General features: G+C 37.5%; 1 protein-coding gene across 9 annotated transcripts in view; it reads right to left on the bottom strand.

The window, feature by feature from the left end:
* LOC114286712 (uncharacterized) overlaps positions 1-12018 on the bottom strand; it is a 47264-nt gene that overhangs the window by 31712 nt on the left and 3534 nt on the right. For 5 of the 9 annotated variants that reach the window (XR_014331988.1, XM_028229922.2, XM_082873354.1 and 2 more), the window contains exons 5-8: positions 5790-5906; positions 4641-4791; positions 1799-2046; positions 1411-1599 (exon numbers count right to left, since the gene is read on the bottom strand). Coding sequence is in view for 7 of the 9 variants with exons in the window: in XM_028229922.2 (XP_028085723.1) it covers positions 1411-1599; positions 1799-2046; positions 4641-4791; positions 5790-5906 (705 nt within the window). In the remaining 2 variants the exon portion in view is untranslated. Of the gene's footprint in view, positions 1-1404; positions 1600-1798; positions 2047-4640; positions 4792-5789; positions 5907-12018 lie in introns of all 9 variants that reach the window. The other 4 variants (XR_014331987.1, XM_028229921.2, XM_028229923.2 and 1 more) reach the window with 1 other exon arrangement.

Here is a 12018-nt window from a genome sequence, read left to right as displayed (position 1 = left end):
AAACTCAGGAAGAAGAAGAAAAAACTCCTTTATGTTGAACGTATGTCTGTCAATTTAGTCAGGAATCTTAAAGCAAAATTTTAACCTCTTATGTTTTATCTACTATGCACTTCTTTCTGTCTAGTCATCAGCTTCTCCAAATGTCTATCCTTTTTTTTTCCCCTCTTTTTTGGACTTCCCTTTTTGTCCACAACGAGAGTTGAATATACATTGTTGGGCAAAGTTTTGGGGTTACTTGTCACCAAACATGGTATTAGCCTTTGTTCCAGGAGGTCCTAGTTTCAAGTCTCATGGTATTTGTTTGTCCTTCCATTATGTTTGTTCTTGTATATTTTGTTGAGTATGTATTAATGCACCTTGTTCAGTGCAGTTTATGGGCTTACCAGTCTCCACATGCAAGAGGAGAGTCACATTCACACGTGAATGAGGTTGTGAGAGGTTAATATACATTGATGCGTTCATTCTCTAACAGCTTAAGCTTTTGGGGCATCTGTGACCCAACATGTAATGTCTAATTATTATTCACATCTCCTCCCCAGTGCACCACTTAGAGACCTCTAATGCTAATCAAAAGCAACCACACACACACACACACACACAAAAAAAAAAAAAAATTACAGTTGTTTACCATTAATGTTATTCAAAGCAACCAAAACAAGGCAAAGATACCTAATACAAGATTTTCAAGCTATTTCTATGACTAGGAAAATAGGCAAAGACTATCTCAATGTTAGAAATCATTCCTCAAGAAACAATACAATGATGAAGAATGGTCGTTAAAAAAAGGTAGCACCTAGCTGGGGGAAAACTTTCCTCCCCTGAAGCAGGCTAAAGTTATCCATCCCCCAGCTATCAGGACAAGGCTGGGAATTAGATCAATTTCCATCTGATTCAGAACAACTGGCTGAAATTTTCTTAACAAAACTGGATTGACAAAAATTCAGTCAGTCAAATTTTCTTAACAAAGCTATTAAATTTTCCCTGATGAACAAGAATAACATTTTCCCTTATTTATTTTTCTTGAATAGCAAAAATGAATATTTTCCTTTTTGGGCATTCTTGATTAGCAACAATTGCCAAGTTGGTTATTTCCTAGCTTGCTCTGCAAGTGTTAGTTTAGTATAAATACCTATGTATGCATCAAAGCAAATCAACTTTTGAATACGAATAATAAAAATTCTAAAAGAGCATCTCTTGTTTATTTTGTTCATGGTTGGTTTTGTTTGTTGTGAGCGTTCATTCCATACATGCTTCCCTGCATCAACAGCCCCACTAATGCATTATGTTTTGCATGCAGGGAAATTCATAACTACAAGACAGGGGGCATAAGTGCATCAAATGATGAAATGAGAAAAGGCAAGCCAAGTAAACAAAACAAATCATAGGTCACATGTAGAGACTGACATTCACCTGTATGGAAGGATTCTCATCTTTTTGCTGGTTGGCAGAGTATTTTTCACGATTATTTGCAACATTCAATACATGTCGAGTTCTATAAGCTGGGCTCCTCTCCACTTTTCGATGAAAAAAACCCCATCCGAGAAACACAGAAACCAATATAATGTACACAATCGCAACAGCAAAGTCAATACATTTTGCCTGCAGTCATAGATAGTAAAACCAAAACAGAAAATGGTATTAGAATTTAAAATTTATGCCTTGCATGATACCATTTTTAGTGATTAAGATTGTAAATTAAATAGCACATTAATGGCCTAATACATCCACATTCCATACAAACAATTATTTCATAGACAGGTTGTAAATTGGAGCCATTCCATATTGAGTTCTCTCTCACCTTAAGAGACCCAATTCTCACTGAACAGGAGCCTTTTTTTACAGAGGAAGGAGGAGCTGAATTAGAGCAAACAGGAGCTGCAGGGCAATCACCACAAGAACAGCCAAGTGAAGTATCACCACACGAATAAGTAGTCACGTTCATAAGTCTCATTCCAGATGACTCAGGAGCAGTTGGCTGGAAATCAATTAAATATGGTGAACCTGGCACGGTAAGGCCTACTTTTCTACCAACAAAAGCAAACCATTCTGCCCAAAAAAATCAAAATTGATGTAAGAACTACAGTTTCATCAACAAAAAGTGTTTAGTAACTTAAGAAGCAAAGGTGATCATAGTCCTTTTATGAAACCTTTATATGAACAACAAATTAATTTAAAATGACAAATTTTACTCAAAAGATTTTAAAATAATCAACAAAACAAAGAAATTGAACCATATCTCAAATTAAAAACTAACATGTAAGCCATACAAAAGCAAAGTGTTTGATAGAAATATCTAAAACATTTAAATGGAAAAAATATGAAACAAACAATTTTTTAACTGGCTACATTTGTGGATTCTTAAATATTTAAACCACAAAAATTTTCATCATTTGCCACAAGAATTTACTAGAAAAATACATTATGCCCTCATGAACCTCGTAAACAGTGTCATACTAACATTCTCCATTTCTCTTGAACAAAAGGAAAGATCAAAATCTACAAGTAATTGCAATTTAAAGAATCCTCCAATAAAAAATTTATCATGCTTACATTTTGCTCCATAGCCAATCTTTTAAGTTTTCTTTCTGGTACAAATTCCTCCAGTAGGAACTGAATTGGATTATTCAGTCATTCACATAACTCAATTCAACCTAACAAGCTTTGGTCCCAATCATTATTCCTATAAATCAAAATTAAAGCAAGCTATGTCTCTCCCCCCCCCCCCCCCCCTTCTTCCAAAACAAACAAAAAAAAAAACAATATTGCATTCAGATTTTGCATTATTAATCTTGTTGGTCACTGCTCACACTCGTAATGTCACCTCTAGGTGATAGTAAGTGTGAATATGCATACATGCTTTGGGGGAGAGGGAGAGAGGGATGCAACATGTATGTCATAGAGGTGGTGTATCTGGTGCAAGTACAAGTTTTAGATACGTGCAATAGGAACATGGTCTTTGCAGAATGCATTGTGATAGTTGCTAAAGTGGTGTAGCTAGAAATTGGATCCAGTGGTATCAAACATGGCCTAAGTTGTTAGGAAATGGGTCCAAAAATGTACATCAAGCTATCTAACATTCTCCCTCACCTGCAACCTTGTCTTGCACGTGGAGAAACAAAAAGAGAACGAAACAAAAGAAGCGAATAACCAAACAAAAAAGAAGAAACCAAACGGGGATAGAATATGAAATGCCAAAGGAAAGACTTGAACTCAAGACCTCTCATCAACCTGAGCTCTGATGCCATGTTGAGTCACTAATTTTCCCAAAAAGCTTAAGCTGTTAGGAAATGGGTCCGAGAAAGTATATCAAGCTATCTAACAACCATGGCAGAAAAAATTCTCTAAACAACCTATTTAAGTTCAATATCGATTAAGCTAACTACAAGTAAATTAGGCTCCTGATAGATAAATTCCATATACAGCCAATTTAAGGTGTAGACTAAATTAATTACAACTAAACTGAAATCAACTTTAACTCATATGAAAGCAGAGCCCACTTTAGGTTAGTTGCTACATTATTTTCTTATCAAAAAGATTATCCCACTTTGTAACACTGCCCACAGAACATCACTAACAATTTCTGAAAGAAATAGAAAATTGATCAACCCTCCATTATTAGGCATCTTATGCGAGTCCAGATCCTCTCCTTGGAGGATCTCTACTTGGTGGGCCATTGGGCCAAATTTCAATGATCCGAACCGGTCACATTTTAAGATTTGTCGAGTATATCATGCCTGTAAAAAATCAAGTCGATCGGATATCGGAAACCATGTGCTCGGATCATCAAACTAAAAATTGTTTATTAAAAAAATTTAATAAACTGTTTTATTTTTTAATATAACGGTTTTTAGTTTGATGATCCAAACATGTTGTTTCCGATATCCGATCGACTTGATTTTTTACAAGTATGATATACTCGACAGATCTTAAAATATAAACGGTTCAGATCATCAAAATTGGGCCCAAAAGTGGGCCCAATGGCCCACCAAGTAGAGAGCCAAGTAGAGATCCTCCAAGGAGAGGATTTGGACTCATCTTATGTGGGCATGGAAGAACAAATGAAAAGCTGTAAAAATCAGGCCACCTCATGTAGAAATCTAGGAGTAGATTTTCCAATAAAAGTGTTGTTCCTAACTTCAATGAACTCTACCAGTAAGTAAATTCAACAAGAGTTGAGAAAAAAAAGGTTAAAAATCCAACATAGAGTTGAGAACAAAAAGCATGAAAATCCAACATGCTTAATAATTCCATTATCCATATATGTATAATAACCAATAACGATATGGTCATGATCACTGGTTAAGTTTTGGGTTCCGCAAGCTATGAATCAAATAAAGTTGCTAAGTGCTTAAAACCCTTCCTGGATTCCACAATGTTGGTGTGGAGCAAGCTATTAAAACTATCAAGAATGGGCATTGACCCTTATCGAAGGAACTCTATGTCCTCTTTCTATGTAAATATCTAGTTTGTCATTCCAATCATCATTTGATTTTGGCCACTTCTCTTTTGGGAACTAATTCCATACACCTTTCTATTCTGCTACTCCTTGTGTGTGAGTGTATGTGACTGTTAGCTTGTGCATGTGCACGTGTGGATGCACATACATGCATGAGAGAGAGAGAGAGAGAGAGAGAGAGTACCTTTAAAATTTTTAGCACCAGCACCAATAAATTCTATAGCCCGAGAATTCATGGTACCAAACTTCACATCCTTGCATGATTCAAATAACCCTTCACCGAAAGTGTCAGTTATATAATACTGAATCCCATCCACGGTCAAATTGCCATTAACCTGAAAGTAATGCATACAAATGAAAGAAAATACTAATAAGAATCCTTGTACAAGATTCACATACCCCTAAATAAACAATTATGTAGGAGTATCCTATAAGCTTTCTATGTTTCTTAAGAGAAGGGAACAGTTGACAAGTTATCGTTACAAGCACTAAACTCTATCAATGAAGCCTTGTTCCAATCAATTTGGGCATAACTATTTTGCTATTCAGCTCCATGAAGACCCATAAGTTCAGTTTAATTACATGCTACCACATCTTCACATACTATCTCAGCCAGTGTTAATTTTGGCCTTTCCCATCTCTTTAGCATTTTCTTTTATGTGTATAGTGATGTGACTCTCTCCATTACTGGAAACCATATTGATCTTACTTGGTTTCTCAAATTATCTCCCATTAATGATATATTTCTACATCACAAGTGTATTCATTGCTAACCTAGCCCTTCATTGTCTTAACACATTCATCTCCACATCACATCCACATTTCAGAGGCCCTAATGAAGATATATTATTGGATCCATCAATTTCAAAAACCAAAACATGCACAAAACAATTGTATTGGCCACATAACATTTTATTAATGCATAAATTGGACCAAAAAAAGAGTAACTACTGCAGACCAAGCTTCAATCTTTAATCTCTAGAGTTATATTTTTTTTTTTTTTTTTGGTTAGGAACATGCTGCCCATGTCATTGTAGCATTACTGCTCATACTATTATTTTACTATACAGATTCATACTACAGTAATTTATTTATTTTTTTGGCAAGTATTCTGTAGTAAATTTTAGGACTGAGTTAAAAATAATAATTTTAATTTGGTTTTCTCAACTAAACTCAGTTATTCCCCTCCTTTCTTGGGTTTCAATGTTTCGGGATTTCCAGGTTGAATTATTGCCTTGAAAATTGAGCTACTCTTGGAAAGCTAGAAAACCAAGGGTTTCATAGAAATCTAATTCAAAATGGCACCATGAAGCAATAAACACAGAAATCTGACCGTGGCCACAGAAGTCACGTTGATAAACAGGCTCTGATTTGGAGAGCAAGAAAGCTCACAGAAAAGATTCAAGAAATTTCTCAAGCATGCTGGGCAGCCTACAAGAAAAGGAATTGCCTGCAAGGAAGAACATAAATTTAGATGCATAAGTGATCTTATATCATAGGGCAGTAGAATACTTATGAAGGACTAAATGAAAAAATATATCCAAGCGAAGCCTAAAACAAAAAGGAAACACTTAAATGTATCACCCATCAGTACAAATACATATGGCATAAACAAAGAATTCTAGCAAATAGGGCAACAATCTGCAAAAAAAATTAATAAATAAATAAATACATTAACCACAATGCAGCAGGGATTGTTGTGAGACATTCGATAACTTAATGATACACAAAAAGACCACACAATGTGTACCATTCCTCTTTAAAATAGATATTAATGAGAAAACAAAATTTAAAAATGAAAACTCCAGTTCAATGAGATTATTAGCCATTGCCCCCAATTTGAACAAGAAAATTAGCCTTCGGCCCACCAAAGGAATTAACCTAGAAATAATAGAAAAGTGAATGATAAAAGTAACAGATTCTCATAAAATAACAACTATAATAAGCATCAAGCAAACATCACTGTAAAAAATATTAAAAATGTGCACCCTAAAAGTCCCATTGCCGGATTCCTCCCGTCCATAATCATGCAATGTAACGACCCAAAACGCATGTCACAATTATCCGTAATTAATTATGCGCTAATATGAATTAATTGGGGACTATCTGTTTGAATTGGAAAAATATCTGTTAAGGCTACAACTTCGGGACTGAAATTGACGACCATAATGGGTTCGGAAAACGAAATTGAACACGCCTATATGTTACCAGGAATTTTTAGAGCCATTTGGGAAATTTAATTGAAAATTGATTTTCGTCTGATTCGCTAAGCCATGTTTGGCTCAACTTTTTGGCACAAATATATATATATATATATCTAAAGATAAGGCTAAGGACCCTTGTTTGACTCAAAACAAAAGAAGAAAATATCTGAGAAAGGGAGAGAGAGTTCGAAAGAAAGGGAACCAAGGGGAAGAAGAAGATAGAAAGGGGAAACCAAGCTAAACTTTCTCCAATTAACCATCTAAGGTAAGATTTGTTATGAAATTAGGTTGTTTGATCCTTGACATCTAGCAAGTTATCTCAAGATCTTGGAATGAGTTCATGAAATTCTTGTGCATATGTATTTCCTTTGCACTTAGTTCTTTAATTGTGAGCAACCTCCATGAATTTTGAGTTTATGAGCATGTTTTATGAAATTCCATCTCAAGTCAAGGTTTGATCCTTTATATAATGCATTTGGATTTTATTTGGAAGTTATGATGTTTAATTTGAGTTGTTTTCAAGTGTTTTGCCCTTGAGTTTTATGATTTTGAGGTTGATTTGGCAAAAAGAAAGACCCACGGTTGAGCAGAAATTCGGACTGGTTTTTCACCCAGACCGCTCGAGCGGCCTGGGCCACCGCTCGAGCTGCCAAACAGTGTTTTGGCTACTGCAGTTCCACCGCTCGTGCGGCCTAGGCCACCGCACGAGCGGCCAAACAGTGCACATTTTCCAATTTTGTTTTTGTCTCATTTTCTGACTTCCGGGCCTTCATTTACTTGATTTTCACATGTTATATGCTATGAAGCACGGACACGGACACGCATACGGACACGGACACGGACACGGGACACGGCAATTTCTAAAAAATGGGGACACGGACACGGCAGGGGACACGGCAAATTTTTTAATTTTTTTAATAAATATTTTTATTTTAATACATATTAATTATTTTATTTATTATATTTTTAAATAATATATTGTGATTAATTATTTTATTTTATTTTACATACATATGTTTATTTTTTTATTTATTGATATGTATAAATATATATTATCTTGTAATATGTTTTATCCATTATCTAATAAGTATATTTATGTTATATACTATTAATACATATTATAAGTATATTTATAATAACTATTATATAATATATAATAAAATAATAATAGTTATTAGTCATATATATTATATATGAATATATAATAATAATAATAATAGTTATTATATAATAGTTATAATGTTATATATGAATCAAGACAAAAGGACAGACGGGAGAGAACCGAGAGAGAGGAGACAGAAGCGAGACGATCGCGATCAGAAGCGAGAGAGAGGGAGACGATCGCGAGCAAGAGAGAGATGGCGAGAGAGAGAGAGCGCTCTGCGAAAGCAAAGGCGAGAGAGAGCTCGTCGAAGTCAAAGGGGCTGGATCGTCGATTGAAGTCGAATGGGGCTCTGGATCGTCGATCGAAGTCGAAGGGCTCTGGATCGTCGCCGACCAGGTTTGTCCTCGTTTTTCCTTTCATTAACTCTTCTCGCCGTGTCCATGGCGTGTCCAGATGCGTGTCCAGATTCTAGACACGCGTGTCCCCTGCAAAAAAATAGATTAAATTAAGGGGACATGCCAGATGCCATGTCCCGTACGTGTCCCTGGCGTGTCCCCGTGTCCCCGGCGTGTCCCCGTTTCCGACACCGCCACGGCTTCTATTTTGCCGTGTCCATGCTTCATAGGTTATATGCATCCATTAGCATCTCATAAACATGAAATAAAGTAAGAAAAGAATAGAATGGCATTAACTAATTGATTCGATGGCAATATGTGTTAAGGAAGTGTGTTATAATGTCGGTATTTGTAGGTCAAACCTCGAAGACCGCACAACCGGTTTTGGAAACCCACGGTGAGTAACATTCCTGTAAAGATATGTTAATATGAACTATGTTCCAAATGTGATACGTTAAGCTATGTTTTTGAAATGTGATTTTCATTCTGTGAACGAATGTCCTATTTGTGAATCTAGTTTGGCATCCACGGATAGTCCCAAGTCATGGGGGACGGCATGAAAATGCGGGTCCATGATAAATATGTGATACGAGATCTCGTTAGCCACTTCATTGTGGTGATATGTGTTAATCGGTAACCGGAACCGATTCTCTAGTCGGAAGACGATATATGTTGTATCTTGTGAGATGTACCATTATGTTATGTTCTGATATGAATGTTTATGAATGATTTATTTTATGAATACCTTACATGTGGAATTCATTCACTACCCCTTTACTTTAATGTTATTCACTGAGCTATACCTCATTGTTTGTATATATATGTATTATAGGTGAGCGTTCTGGGAGTCAAGCCTAGGCGGAGTCTTGAACCGAGCCGCCGTTTTGAAGCTTACCAGGTGTTTTGGGTGCTTCCGAGCTGGGGCTAGGCCTGGAAGGCCATTAGCAAGCCTTGTTTTTGTTGTACACTTGTGACACGTGCCTATATTTTGTGGTTGATATTTTGTTATATGTTATGTAATGTAAGTGGGTAAATTAACATTTTTGGCATGTAACGATTTGTTCATATATATGCACAGCTCTTTGGACTTATGGTATTTTGTCTTTGCTTCCGCTAACCCCGATTATTTATGTTTTGTACAGGAAGGCCTTTGGTAATCTTGGATTACTGGCCGGTTACGATGCCAAACTTTTAGGGGCGGGTTTGGGTCGTGACATGCAAAACCTAAACTGTTTGACCATTGTGGTAAAATGATTTCTTAAATATAGAATGCAGTGCTTGTATATGCCATGAAGGTTGGGCTCTTTCTTCCTTTCTTGGGTAAATTACACTTTGCATCCTTGCACTCTACACTTAATCTCACTTTAGTCGCTCATTTTTCAATTGCAAAAGTCAGCCCCTTGTACTTTCGTCAAGTGGTAATATGGTCCTTCTGTTAGTTTGGTTTTAAATTAACTAACATAAATTGTCATGCGACCCTCACATAAATCATTTGTTAGGATGACTTGTAATATCTTCCATTTTCAGAACAGAGAGAAAGAGTGATTCTATTTATACCACAAAACATCTCCTTACAACGGGTGATGCTATTTACACCACACTTTGTCTCATTACCCTCCCCGTGTTCTTTTTTATTATTACAATCTTGTCCTTATCTAAAACTACCACACAAAAAAACAAAACAAAACAAAAAAAACTCAAACCCTAACCTAATTTCTCAACCCACCCACCCCTTAACCACCCTCTCTTCCGACCACCACCACTTTCACTGCAGTTGTCGCTCAACTCCATCGTCAGTGCCACCGGCCACTATTGTCGGCTCGATCCCTAGCCCCTCTCCGCCTCACCCCGCCACCACCCTCTTCCTCCACCTCCTCTTCTTCATAGATCTAAAAAAACCCTAGGTCCTCGCTCTCTCTCACGCGAGAGCTTGCGGTGAAGGGCATGGCAGGATACGCTTTTGGTAAAGGGATAATGAGGAGGTCGCGACGATGTGGAGAGATTGCAGAATCTGTTCACAGCAATCTGGGGAGCTGGGAAGGAGGATCATGACGAGGAAAGGGGTTTAGAAAGGAAGTCGCAGTAGGGAAGAGGGGGACTGGAAAGGGAGTCAGAGCAAGGGAGGTCTAGAAAAGTGATCACAGCAACAGAGGGGGGTAGCGGTGGTCAAAGGTGACAGTTGTGAGTGGGACCGAAAGGGGGTGATGGTGGTGGTGGAAGGGTGGATGGAGGCTAGGAAATGGTGTCACCGGTGGAGAAGGGGCTAGGAGTTGATGGTCAAAGGTTGCGGTAATGGCTGCCAAAGGTGATGGTTGGGGGTGGGGTAGTTAGGCTTTGAAAGGTTGAGCGTGTAACGAGTATGGTATATTTGAAAATGAAAATTGGGTGTCACAAGTCAATTTGTTGTGTAAATAAGAATCACCACCTTACATCCTTATTTTTCTTTTTATTATTATTATAATTTTTCCCTACTTGAAATTACCAAAAAGTACATAAACACAAAATCTAAAATCCTAATTTCTCATTACACATCAATTCCCTACATCTCCACCAATACACAACCACTTCGCCGAAAGCCATTGACACCCCCAACCCCTCAGCTCTTCTACTACCCCCTTCTTCTCCCATTCCAATCCCTTCCCTAGCGCCCAACCACCGTGGTGGTTGGGGGGTTAGGTTAGGGTAGGGGTTGTAGTGGAGGCAGAGGTTGGAAAAAGAGATCGCGGTAAGGAAGTAGACAAAGTAAGGAGTTCGTAGTAGGAGAGGGAATTGGGGAGGGGCTTTGTGGTGGGGGAAGGGGTTTTGTGGTGGTAAAAGGGGGCTACAAAAAGGACACCATGTTAGCAAAAGAGGGCTACGAAAATAGCTTCGTGTTAGCAAAAGGAGGCTACAGAAGAGGCTTTATGGTGCCAAAAGGGGGCTGGGGAGGGGTTTCACTGTGGAGGTGGAGAAAGGTGGAGAGCCGGTTTCGTTGTGGGGGAAGGGAACAAGAAAGGGTTGCAGTAGAAGAGGGGGATTGTAGTGATTGAAGGGGTCGCTAGTGGTGAGGGGAAGAGATCACTAGTGGGAAGGAGATTGAAGGGCATTGCGGTGTGGGAGGGCTAGGGTTGGTGGTCGAAGGTGGCGGGGGTCAAAGGTGCTTATTTGTGGGTGGGCTAGAATTAGGGTTTGAAGGGTAAAAGGTGTAAAGATGAGTCTAAAAAGATAATTTTTTATTTTTTTATTTTTTGTGTGGTGTAATTAGGAATTCAGTGCAAGGAGATGTTTTTGTGGTGTAAATAGAATCACCCAAACAGAATATATAAGAGAAATAGAGAAAAAAATAATAATAATAATAATAATAATAAAGTTATATTTTTTGTCCTAAAAACGCCATATGTGAGGGTCACATGACACTTTCCATTAGCAAATGTAACATCAAATTAACAAAAGGGCCACATTGCCAATTGATCGATAGTGTAACGGGTTGACTATTACAATTGAAAAAATAAGGGACCATAATGGGAGAGGTGCAAAGCGTGGGGTGCAAAGCGTAATTTACCCTTTCTTTTTCGAGTTTTTTCACTCATTTGCGGAAATCTTTGTATATGAGGATGATAAGAAATGAGAACAATGGCGAAGTGAGGGCAAGAACCATCCAAAAATACATATATATATATACTAGCAATACAAAAGTCAAATCATCTTGCTATTGTATTTCTATCGAGAACAACTTTGATCAACCTAGCTCCCACATAGAAGGATAGGAGTCTTTCTTAGCTTCTTCAAAGTAAACGAAGAAGCTCAACTACTTATGGCACAAATGTTTTCAATTTATATTATAACAACCTCAAAATAATACCATGTGCTTCCATATAA

The sequence above is a fragment of the Camellia sinensis genome, chromosome 6, assembly GCF_055761805.1.
Source record: "Camellia sinensis isolate YWXY chromosome 6, ASM5576180v1, whole genome shotgun sequence".
Classification (NCBI taxonomy): Eukaryota; Viridiplantae; Streptophyta; class Magnoliopsida; order Ericales; family Theaceae; genus Camellia; species Camellia sinensis.
Note: the sequence above shows the minus strand (reverse complement) of the source record. Positions and strands in the feature narration are given on the sequence as shown.